The following is a 12,880-nucleotide window of genomic DNA, read 5'->3' on the forward strand; positions in this document are numbered from 1 at the left end:
CTGTCTCAACAATATGCCTGTGTTTTCTCTCAGCTACTCCATTTTGTTGAGGGGTATGAGGGCAAGAAATGTTACGTGTAATGCCATGCTCCTTTAAATATTCACTAAAATCATGGGATATGTATTGAATTGGCTTTGGACTAGTGCATGAAATTGTTTGAACAACTTGAAAACCTCATGTTTGTTTTTCATGAAGTAAATCCAACTAAATCGAGTGTAAGAGTCAAGAAAGAGTACATAGTATCGAGATCCAGAAAGAGAGACAGTGGGCGCAGGACCCCAAACATCTGAGCATATAATCTCAAAAGGCTTTGTTGCTCTTTTATTGATACTATAAAAAGGAAGTACATGACTTTTGCATAAGTGACAACTTGGACATTTTGACTCTAAACTGACTGCGGGTATTAAACCTTTAGCAGACAACTTGTCAAGAAAAACTTGACTACAATGACCCAAACGAAGATGCCATAAGTCTGGCTTATTAAGTTTCATGACTCTAGATGAAGAACTATGATCTGTAGATCGACTCAAAAATGTTGGAAAGGAAGAAGCTGAAGAAGCCACGGCTACGGAAGACGACTTCTTCAAAGGCACATGAGATTCTTCAAAGACGTACATGTTCCCGCGCCGTTCACCTTTAGCGAGCGTCTTCTTGGTGTGAAGATCCTTAAGATAAACAGAAGGAGTAAATTCAACGGAAGAATTTGTTTCATCAACTAATTTTGACACAGATAGAATATTCTTTTGAATAGCAGGTGTGAGTATGACATTTGACAAGGGCAATTTAGATTCAGGCAAAGAAAGGGAGACATTTCCAGTGTGAGAGATGGGGTGGTGAGATCCATCTCCTATGACTATATTGCCATTTCCAGTGTAAGGAGTCAAGTTAGAAAATTTACCTGCATCAGAAGTAACATGTGCTGCTGCCCCTGAATCAATATACCATATACCTTCATCATTTTGGCGCAAGTTCATCTGATTGAAAGTAGTCATAAGGATATTTTGTACGTCCTGTGGAAGAACCTGTCCTTGAGGAGTGCGTGCAAACTGATGAGTTGCCTTCTGCCCTGGCCTACTATCTGGCTTCCCTGTTTTGTTCCGGTTCTGAGGATTGTACCAGCAATTTGCTTTAACATGTCCCCGCTTGTTGCATAGAAAACAAGTAGGAACACGTCCCCCTCGTGGTACACTGCCTGAACCAATACCTCCTCCACCTGGTGTAGGTAGTAATCCTCCTTTGTTCATGGGTGTTCCATTGGGACGAGGAGTAAATAAGACTCCTGTTTGAATAGGCGTATGTGCCATCATCACAGGATGAGCATCATCTGACACGTGTTCTTGATTTAAACTGATCTCATATTGCAAAAGCTTAGATTGAAGATCATCACAACATGGAAGAACTGAGGCAACCTGGAGTGCCGTGCAAAACATGCGATATTCAGGTCCAAAGCTACCTAATACCTGTTGTACCATATCCTTATCTGATACATGACTTCCAATGGCAGCTAACTGATCTGTAATCACCCTGACATCCCACATGAACTCTGTAATAGATTTGTTTCCTTTTCGCATGGATTGGAATTGCCACTTGAGTTGCAAAGCCCGAGATTCGGAAACCTGAGAAAAAGAATGAGCTAGTCCATTCCACAACTCGGCAGCAGATTGATCATCAGAAATAGTTTGTAAAACACGATCAGAAAGTGTGGAAGTTATGTAAGCAACTAATGTCTGATCCCGTTGTACCCATATGTCATAAGCAGGATTGGTGGTTCGAAGTTGACTCACCTTCCCATCTTCACCTGTTATTTCTTGCATGATATGTGTAGGTGGGGCGGGTGATCGCCCATCAAGATGCCCATAAAGACCATGACTGTGAATAAAAGGCACAATCTGACGCTTCCAAAGTAAGTAGTTATCATGGGATAACTTGTGGGTCATGAGGTGAGTAAGAAAACTAGGGTTCAACTTGGAATCCATGGATTATATGAAGAATGAAATGCCAACTGTACTAACAGTGTATTGAGGGAAAAACAACAATGCTGTGTGCTGAAAATAATATCCGCACACACGTTACACAAAAGAATAGTGACGTGCGAACAAAAAAAATATTGAATGCCGACTGTACTAACAATGTATTGAGGGAAAAACAATAATGCTCTGTGCTGAAAATAATATTAGCACACACGTTACACAGAGGAATAGTGATGTGCGAACAAGAAAAATATTGAACAAAAATATTTTGGGGGAGAAAAACAAAGATTCGACAGACTGAAACAGAATATTAAGACGTGCGTACCAGAAAAATATTGAAAATGAAAAGAATCGAAAGAGAAACTAGAATGATGTAAAAGAGGATTAAGGAAAAGAAAAAGAAATAAATCTGATTAAGGAGAAGAGACAGAAATAAATCCTACGTCCTTTAGAAGCACGTGCTGGTTCTTATAGGCCTTCTAAATGATTGATTTCCGTGCATGTGCTTTGATACCATGTCAGAAATATCAACCTGCAAGAGTTAAAGATGAGGTAAAGAGAGAAGAGAGAGAAGAGGGGATTCGGCGGCAATAGGGTTTTCCCTTTTCTTTTGTTATTTATAAGTGTTGTACAGGGTATAACATTACACAAGTAATAAAATTAAATTACAAATATGCCACCGCCCACGCATCCCGAGGTGGATCCTTGGAATGTGGTGCGGGTTGGATCCATGATCCAAACTAACACATGCTTCCACCTGCTATCGAGTACTGCCTTTTGATAACTCTGAGGAATAGCTTTAGCAGATAAAGCTGTAATAAATGCTTTCATCTGATTACCAATTCTGTCATCTGACACAAACTGAGACATAGGATATAAGGTACATTGTCGTGCCCCTTTTCGTAGAGGGATTGGCCTGTGATCATCAACAGGAATGTCAATGCTATCAGGGGCACTTACCTCAGGAGAAGAAGAAGACGAAGGCACTGGAGAAGGCAGAGCTTTATGCATATACACCAATGGAGGATTGTGAAACCGTGAGGTAGGTGAAGTTGGATTCGGTAATGGGGACACCGATTCCAAGGAAAAAGGTGGAACAAGTGGAAAGGCGTCATCTTGATCAACTTGCATCCTAGCACCGGTACTAGAATAATATGGAACAAACTCAAAGAAAGATACATCCGCACTGGCATACTCTCGACGAGAAATAAGATCATAACATTAGTACCCCTTTGATTTTTGGGATAGCCTATAAAAATATACTTAGTGGCTTAAGCTGCTAATTTGTCACGGTCAAATCCAAGTTTGTGAACAAAACAAACGCACCCAAATACCTTGGGCGAAAGTGGAAAGAGGGGTGCATTAGGATACAAGATTTGCAAAGGAATTTGGTCTTCCAAGGATGATGAGAGCATGCAGTTAATCAAATAACAGGCTGTGACAACTGCATCACCCCAATATGAAGCAAGAACATTGGATTGGATCATAAGTGTGCGAGCTACATCAAGAAGATCCCTGTGTTTTCACTCAGCCACCCCATTTTATTGGGAAGTATGAGCACATGTGGTTTGAGATTGAATTCCATTGTCTCGATAAAATTGCAACAATTCTTTGGTTTTAAACTCAAGGGCATTATCAGTGCGGATAATCTTGACAAAAGAATCAAACTGAGTTTTTATTTCAATAACCAAAGATTTGAGAATACTAGGAACTTCAGATCTTTCTTTTATTAAGAACACCCAAGACAACTTAGAAAAATCATCAACAATAACAAGATAATAACGACATTGGGTCCTGGTAGGAATCTTACTAGGACCCCATACATCAGCATGAAAAAGTTCAAAGACTTTATGACTCGACTGACTCTGACTAGACGGAAACAAACTCCTGTGATGCTTGCCCAACTGACATGCTTCACACTGGAATGATGTAGTAGAAGGAATTTGAGGGATGACACGATGAAGCTTTTACAATAAAGGATGTCCGAGACGGCGATGCCACTGAACTGGACTAGAGGAGTACTCGACTGCAAAATAAATAGTTTCCACTGGTTGATGTAGGTAGTAGACTCCATTTTCCTCATAGCCTCCACCAATCTTCTTCCCCGTCAGCAAATCCTGAAAATGACAACACACATGATCAAATATCACTTTACAATTTAGCTCTTTAGTGAGGCAACTAACTGAGAGTAAACTTTGAAGAAATGAAGGAGCATGAAGGACATTATTCAACTGCAAGGAAGATGATATAGAAACATTTCCCTGACCAACAACAGGGGAGAAACTCCCATCAGCTAATGAGACACTCTGATGTGCAGTAATAGCCTTTAACTTTGATTTTTTTTGAAAGTTTCCACAATGATGTCTAGATGCACCAGAATCAATAATCCACTTACTATCACGGGGCGACAGGTTGTCTGTTGTTGAGTAGGCCACACCAGCTACAGGAGAAGAGGAACTCGATGGATGATGTGCAACCAACTCATCATATTCTGCACGACTAAGAGTAATAAAATCACTAGGGGAATCAATTTCATTCTCTACCTCTAGTTTTGGAACATTAGCTTTTGGAACATTTGGCTTCAATGGAGGAATGACAGTCCATCCATGTTTATCCAAGCAACGATCTTCTAAATGTCCTAATTTTCCATAATAGGTATATTGGAGTTTACCTCTACCTCCCATACCTCTTCCACGATCTCTTCCTCTAACATTCAGAATATTTCCTCGTCCATAACCAGATGGGACAGCTAAAGCAGATGATTGAGTTGCAGGTTGAGATTGTGGAAGTGAGATGGCAAGTCTACTCAACCAATTGTATGCATCAACAAGAGTAGGAACATCAGACCCAGTCAACATTTGAACTTTAGTGACTAAGAACTCTGACGATAGGCCTGTGAGGAACCGAGCAACCATAGTCTGTTCTTGATGATCCTTTTGTATTGAGCAACACAGAGGCCTATGAGCATTAAGTCTCTCAAAGGCAGCCTTAACGGAGGCATAGTACTGGGCCAAGGTCTGATCCCCTTGCTGTAGATTATATATCTCTTGTTCAACTTGGAGAATACGACTCACATTAGTCTCTTGAGAGTACATATCTCAAAGATTGTTCCACATCTGTTTAGCAGTTGTGTAATAAATCAGGCCATCTGCAATATAAGGTTCAATGTTATTCATGATCCACAACATACCAATGTCATTATCTTCTTCCCAAGTATTGTATTTTCCTGTTTTATCATTTGGTTCGGATTCCAACAGAATATGTTTTCTACGATATCCAGACACCGACATCATAAACGTTCTGGATCACCTTGCATAATTTGTTTCATTTAATTTCATAGAAGAATCATATAAAAAAGGATTGGCGAAGGCTTTATATTCCCCAATAACCTCAGTCTTGTAATCAGATTTTGGAACTTCACCTATAATGAATAACAATTAACTCAGGATTCACAAAAATTGCTACTACAATAGGCTTCCACGAGCACCCCAAAAAAAATTCCTGTCATAGTTTGTAAATCTGGTCGACTACCAGCAATAGAGTCGTTCAGATCTACTCTCTGATCCACTAAGAGATCAGATCTGAGCTCTTCCAGAACTTACGATCTGCTCCACTATATGTAGATCCACGACTGTGTTTGATCTTCACTATGACACCTCGATCTGTGATCAGTTCTGAACAATCCGGAATGTACGATCAGATCTGATAAATTTTTTTAGTATGCAGATTCACAACTATATACTGTATTTGATCTTCACCACGACACCCAAAACAACGACTGCTAGATCTGACTGTCAACCACTTCATGACATCATCACAACACCCAGACCTGTACCCACCAGATCTGGTCGACATAAACACATGGTTTCATCACGACATTTAGATCGGATTACAGATCTGAGTCATGACTCCTACCAGACTACAAATCTGTTATCAGATCTACCCCACACGTAGGGGTGGCAATCGGGTCGGGTTGGCGGGTCGTGTCGGCGGGTCAGCATACCTCAACACGAACCCGATCCGTTTATTAAACGGGTCGGCTGTGGCAAACACGAACCTGACCCATTTATTAAACGGGTAACCCGATACGACACGGTTAACCCATTTAATAAACGGGTCGGGTCTGGTAAAAGGGTTGGCGGGTCGGGGTCGGGTAAACGGGTTGGCGGGTCGGGTTCGGGTAAACGGGTTGACCCACCCGCCTAACCCGTTTATTAAACGGGTCAGGCGGGTTGGCATACCCCTAACACGAACCCGACCCGTTTAATAAACGGGTTAGGCGGGTCGACCCGTTTACGACACGAACCCGTTTAAGCCAAACCTGAACCCGCCTAAGAAGCGGGTTGGCGGGTCGTGTTAGATTTTGCCACCCCTACCCACATGGTTCCTCAAAAATAAAACCAGACACACCTCAGATCTGATGCCCTTCACGTGAGCTTTGGCGCATAACCAGAAATCACACTCCCAAGGTCGATGGCTCTCGGATCTGATGCCCTTCACGCGAGGTTTGGCACAGAACCAGAAATCACGCTCCCAAGGTCGATGGCTCTGATACCATGTAGTTAGCAAAAATAATTAGAAGAATAAGAAACGAGAGAGGTAGAGAGAGAGAGGGAAGAACGTCAATCACTTAATTAGGTCTAATCTCCTTTAGTTTAAATAAAGATTAGCCAAAAGAATAAATTTACATTTGGGTCCTTCATTATTCATAAAATATCAAAACCACCCTTAGAATAAATAAACTCTAAAGTAGTCAACTTCTCTTAACAGATGTAGTATTGGAGTTATGACAATCATATCATTTATGAAAACCATATCATCTACATAAACAACAAATAAATGCATCCTTTAAACTAGTATAGATAGATGGATATATGGGCTTTGTTGAAACCCAAGAAGCAATTGCTGAATAGGTTATCTCAAACAAAAAACTACGTGCTTGTTTGTGGCCATAAATTGCTCAACAAATCAGGCAAACATGAGAAAGTATATTTAAATGTTTGTGCATATGAACTTCTGTCAGATCTCCATTAAAAGGCATCCTATCATCAGGCTACCATGTTAGTTGAAACTATTAGAAGGGTAAAGCTGATAGTCATATTGGTGTCCTGGGTAAAATTCTTTACATTATGTATTTACAACGACTGATTATAACTCTTGGCTACAAGTTCTGCTTCATAGCACTTAATCGTCCCATTTGCTTTAATTAAACTTGTGGAGACACAAGTGCTTAAATTAATGCACGAGTTATTCTTCACGATAATGCATTCAAAAGATATCAATAATATAGATGCTAAATGAGGTAACTGATACCACTTAAATAACCAAATCAGATAATGCAGAGTGCCTTTGAAATCCTAATAATTAACAACATAATATCCCAGGACCCTGCTGTACAATTTTTTGTTCAATTGGTAAAGGATAAACATATTTCTTAACATAATTTTGTCTTACATTATGATCATGCAATTGTCTACATAGTTTTAAAGCTCTCTTCTCACTAGGCTTCTTACAAGGGCAGTTAGCAGGCCCATCTGTTATTTGAAAGTTGTATCTGGTGTTTTTGCCTTTTTGCTAAGCAAGCTGAAATATAGCCTCCAGTGGAACATGAATCCGAGCCTTTCAGCTTTATCACTTTTTCTCTGCAATGCTTCATAAAGAAAACCTTCAAACTGCACCTGATCAACAAATAAAAAATAAGCATTAGGATCATTGGGTTAAACTTCACAATATATACACGGGTTTTTGCTCAGTCTGCAAGTTCTTAAAAATTATGAATTTCATGGCAGTACAGACATAGGTTTGCTCTTGCTTCCTCAGGCTACAAGTTCAAGAAGTCTGAAACTTTGAATGCCTTGTCTGTCCTCAGGCACTGTTTCTTCTGTTTCCTCCATTCTATTTCTTTCTCTGTTGGTCATTGTACTTACTAAGTAGCATCTTATTTGGATTTTAGTGTCACTGTCAAGTGATACTACTTTTAAAATGCCATTTAGTTAAAGTCATTCGTTCTTTGACATATGACCTGATTATTTCTTCTTGTCTTATTAGGGTACATTCTTCCTGTAATATGAGTAAATTTTGTTTATGATTGTTAAATAGGGGTACATTTTAGTGTTGATTGTTTACATGCAGGAAACTTTTGAAGCTGAGCAGGACAGAAATTTGCCCATTCTCTATGAAGAACTTGCACTAGAATCTGAACAGAATGTTGGCATTTATACGAATCAATCACACATGCCTGAAAATAATGACAGAAGAGAGTCACTGGATGACTGTGTTCTCCCAGATGAGCATGCCATGTTATGCGTTACACATCGAAGAAAAGTACTGTTTGAGGAGATTGTCTTACCTGGGGTTTGTATCATGGTTTCATTCACTACTCATTTTAGTTGATGGCTCGACTTCTATAGTTTGCTTCAATGAACGTACTTCTATATACTTCTTGCAGGAAAGCAGTGATTTATTCGAAATGCAGACAAAATATGAAGACCTGCTGATGGATTTCGAAACTCTGGTTCTTCTTGCCCTATTCTGGATAATTTGGATTCTTTTCTATTTTTTTTGTACTTTATGTGATAATTAAGTTGTCCCTGCAGAAAGCGACAAAGGATATAGAGATATCAAATTTAAAGAATCAATTAGCAGCAGAATGTGGTTATAAATGTCCACGAAGTGGTGCAAATCTAACTGAAAGAGAATCAGAAGCAATTTTAGTGATCAAGCAACTCCAAGAGCAGGTGAAATACACATGTTTGAGTATGGACATCCTTCTCTGTCTCTCTAAAGAATGGGAAATGGTATTTACTCCTTTCATGACATTGCCATGCAGATAAGCATACTAGAAATGGAAAAGTCAACTGTGCAGACAAATCTGGATAATTTAGTTGAGTTGGCTACAGAACAAAATTTAAATGCAAGTAAAAAATGTGATGAGGTAAGTATGCCTGATTAATGTTTCAGGGTGGGCTTTATCTAAACTTCATTCCTCTATGTTTATATTCTTCACTATCTAACCATGGTAGAAGACATGTATTCAATATTTAATGTGGAAGAAGATAAGATGAATGAAGAAGATGAAAGGAGAAGAGAAGAAAATATAAATAGTATGAGAGAAGGAGGAAGATAGGGCTGCAAAAAGTCATTTCTTTTTTTCTTTAGCATATATAGATCCTCTTACAAAAGGTAGGGATTTTAACAACAATGCCCACCCTCTAAATTTTGCGGAATTTTTTTTTTTTTTTTATAAATAAATAATTTAGAAACATTACGAAAAATATCCCAGGGACCCGTGACACATTCCAAATTTAATTTACACAACCCAATAATCATTTCACATATAACATAACACAAACCATGAATTGAATTTAATTAAACAATCCCCATTTAGGGTTCACATGTTCCCTCAAAACAAAACTCCCCAACCCAGTTAGAACCCGGGCCACCACATCATAATCCTTACTCCCTCTAGCAAGCTGGTCCGTCCATCACCGTGCCTCAGTACCTGAAAAAGATTTTTAAAAACAGGGTAAGAACCGAAGTTCTCGTATAAAACCTTCTCGAAATCTAAGAGTATTGAAATTATCATAAATCAAATCAAACATAAATTTAAGAAGTCTCTACAAACATCACATATTCATAACAGACTTTCAATATAAGCAGTTCAAATCAAACAATCAACAATTTCATGCAAAACTAAATATTTAGGGATGCATGAATCAATGCAACATGCATGAAAAACTTTTTAACTTTATTTATCAGTATTGTTTTTGCATGCATGTCCCTATTTAATGCACAAAATTTAGTTATTATATAAAACCCACAGATACTCAAAACAGGCCAAATTTTTTAGGTTCAAGACAGTTCCCAGTGGTATCTTAACACACAATTTGTATTTTATTTACTGGGTCTTACACATGTTTCTCGACCGACATCAGAAATCATCACCATCTATCAAAATATTAGGAATCATCACGTAATGCCAGTACTACAAGGAAATCTGTAACATCCCTAAAAAATCCAACCTTTTTGAAACTTTCCCAAACCCAGAATTTTAAGAAAAATTTAAAACTTTTTAATTATATAAACAATTCACATGGTTTCAAAAGTAATATGCCAACAAGTTCATCTATGGCCACATTCCAACTGTTTCAAAGTGCGAGTGTATATTAGCCTCCCAGTATCAGATCCAGTACAATATCATCCGTAGACACAACTTGATTGAGACTACTAATCTAAAGGTTTCTCACATGTGAAAAAGGAATGCGGAAGACAAAACGTATCAAGATTTAAGATAATTGAGGAGTTACGTAAAGATTTAAAGTTCTAAACCATATGCAAGCACATAACAAAAATGAAATGATAGAATTTAAAAATGTTCTTGTTCCAAAATATTACACTTCTTTAAATGTAAGGATTCAGACAAAAGGTAAAATGTACATAAGTTTTTAACTATCTCAAAACTTTTGCCTGATCCCTTCAGGAATCATAGTAGGTAAGATAGGAGCCTTCAGCCACGCAGCAACCCGCGTTAGGTTATCTGTAAATATTGTAGGGCATCAACCACATGCCCGTAAGAAACCAAAACTAAACTTGAAGAATGCAATTCAAGTTAAAATGATGCAATCAAGTGTAATTCCCATCATTTTAGAAATGTGAGTCAAGAGAATCTACATCATAATAAGAACATGATATTCAATCACATAAAACATCATTCATTTCATGGCATTCATAATTACATCACTTGTATGCATGAAAACTCAAAATCATTCTCATGTTAATTCATGTTTTTCAATTTCATAACCATTCATATACAAAATGATCATTTGCATAAATATATGAAACTAACAATTCATAGCGTACTACAAAGTGAAGCAAAATGCAATCTATCATGTAATGCCATCATTCACTTTCTTTATGCTCAAGAGAAAACATGCTCATGTCCAACTTATGACTAAGGCATGCAATGTTTCAATTATAAATTCACATGTCATTTATCAGAATATTTATGCACTTTGCATTTAAATATAATAATGAAACAGGTCCTATCTTGACCCTTCCCGTGTGCCTCGCATACATAAGCACCTCATGTGCATCAACCAAGCCCTTGGCTTGCAACAACAGGTCACAATCACATGACAAATCATAAACATGTCTTTTTCATTCACATGTAACAATTCATATGCAATAATCATGAAAAACCTTATAAGTCTCTACATGCTCATAATATATGATTTATGTATATGAAAGCAATTATCCTAAAAATCTAATTAATTGTTTCTCTTGTTATTCAAACCCATCTGGTACAAAAGAGGGTATAGACATCAAAAAACAACCAAAGAAGTATTCATTATTCTATGTATTTTTTATTGCCCTCCTATAGCTTAACTGGTTCTTTCTCGAGCGATTCAACTGTGCAATGCAGCGGTTGGGAGAACAAACCCATGGTCTTAGGTCTTGGCCTATGCCAAACCAAATTCGTCGACGAAAAATCAGGCATGCATCCCTAACTCTGCAGAGTTGTGGTCCTACTACCTAGGACTCATTGGTAGACCTGTCCTCTAACCTCCGTGGGATGTGGATAAGAGGCACCTTTAGTCCTTGAAACACATGTTCCACGAGGCTTGTACTGCCCTTCCCTTTCCTGGGAGGACACGAGATCAGAACGTATCCAGACATCTAAGAGAGTCCAGCCTTGCTGGCGCCTCAAATGGACTCATGGTCTGAGTTTATCTTTATTATTAAGTCATAGGTTAGAGCCAAGTATTATATTCTCATAAGATAACCCTCTCATGCCCTCATGCATGAATTCACAAGTCTATCCCATTTGCATAACTCAAATTTACATGCTTTCATGCATGATATCAAAATCTATGCCACTTGCATAATTCAAATTTACATGCTCTCATGCATAATATCAAAATCTACGCCACTTGTATAATTCAAATTTACATATGCTCTCATGCATGTTCATATCAAATTCGTATTCACTTTCATGCATGACCCTATCATGTCATGATTCAACTATACATGCTCACCTGCATGATTCAATTCTAACATGATTTCATGCATGATTTAATCTCAACATACTTAATACAAGATGCTCTCATATGAGCTATTATGCATACATAGATAATTCCACAATTTTATGCACAAAACACATCACATCATACTTGCACACATTAACAAGATATACAAAAAACTGTAATCATCTTCACAAGCATGATACATTCATTTTAGACATGTTTTCATGATACAAATTTCACATGCATGGCAAGCTCAATAAATAAATAAAATAATGTCATGCAAGCATTTAATGCAGTCAATTCAAACACCGCAATACAGTCAACCATTCATTTTACAACAATGTCAAACATGTACCTGCAACAAACCAGAGTTACCGAAAGCGCCTAGGGTAATGGGGAAGCGCGCTTCTCTGATATGCGCTTCGGAAGCGCGAAACGTCGCGCTATCAAAACGCGTGGGGAAGCGCCCCTTTTTTGGGAAGCGTGCTTCCCTTTTATGGAAAGCACGTTTCCCTTTTATGGGAAACACACTTCCCATTTATGGGAAGCACGCTCGCTTCCCCCACGCTTCCCCCTCGCTTCCCCATTTTTTTCATTTTTTTCGCTTCCCCCTCGCTTTCGGTTCGCTTCCTAGGTCGCTTCCGGGACGGTTCATAATTTTTTTCTAAGTGGTCCCACGCTTCCCCGCTTCCTACATTTTTGAAAGTGTCTCGCTTCCCGTATCGCTTCCCGCTCCCGCTTCCTCAACTGGCAACTCTGCAACAAACACACTCCAAGATCCCGCTAACTAAAACCATGTCCAGCATAATCTCCGAACTACAATTGTCAACAATCCTAGATATCCACAACTAAGTGAGCGCGTGAGCAAGAGAGTGTTGCATTCAAGA

The 12,880-nt window shown here is 38.5% G+C and overlaps 1 protein-coding gene across 3 annotated transcripts in view; it reads left to right on the forward strand.

Annotated features, from left to right (window-relative positions):
• Positions 1–12,880, forward strand: part of LOC149837378 (P-loop containing nucleoside triphosphate hydrolases superfamily protein) — a 227,338-nt gene that overhangs the window by 114,471 nt on the left and 99,987 nt on the right. For all 3 annotated transcript variants that reach the window (XM_090006002.1, XM_090006003.1, XM_090006004.1), the window contains 4 exons: positions 8,104–8,325; positions 8,420–8,485; positions 8,568–8,708; positions 8,801–8,905. In XM_090006002.1, coding sequence (XP_089862128.1) covers positions 8,104–8,325; positions 8,420–8,485; positions 8,568–8,708; positions 8,801–8,905 — 534 coding nt within the window. The remainder of the gene's footprint in view (positions 1–8,103; positions 8,326–8,419; positions 8,486–8,567; positions 8,709–8,800; positions 8,906–12,880) is intronic.

Source organism: Nuphar pumila, chromosome 5 (assembly GCF_984573655.1).
Source record: "Nuphar pumila chromosome 5, dmNupPumi1.hap1.1, whole genome shotgun sequence".
Classification (NCBI taxonomy): Eukaryota; Viridiplantae; Streptophyta; class Magnoliopsida; order Nymphaeales; family Nymphaeaceae; genus Nuphar; species Nuphar pumila.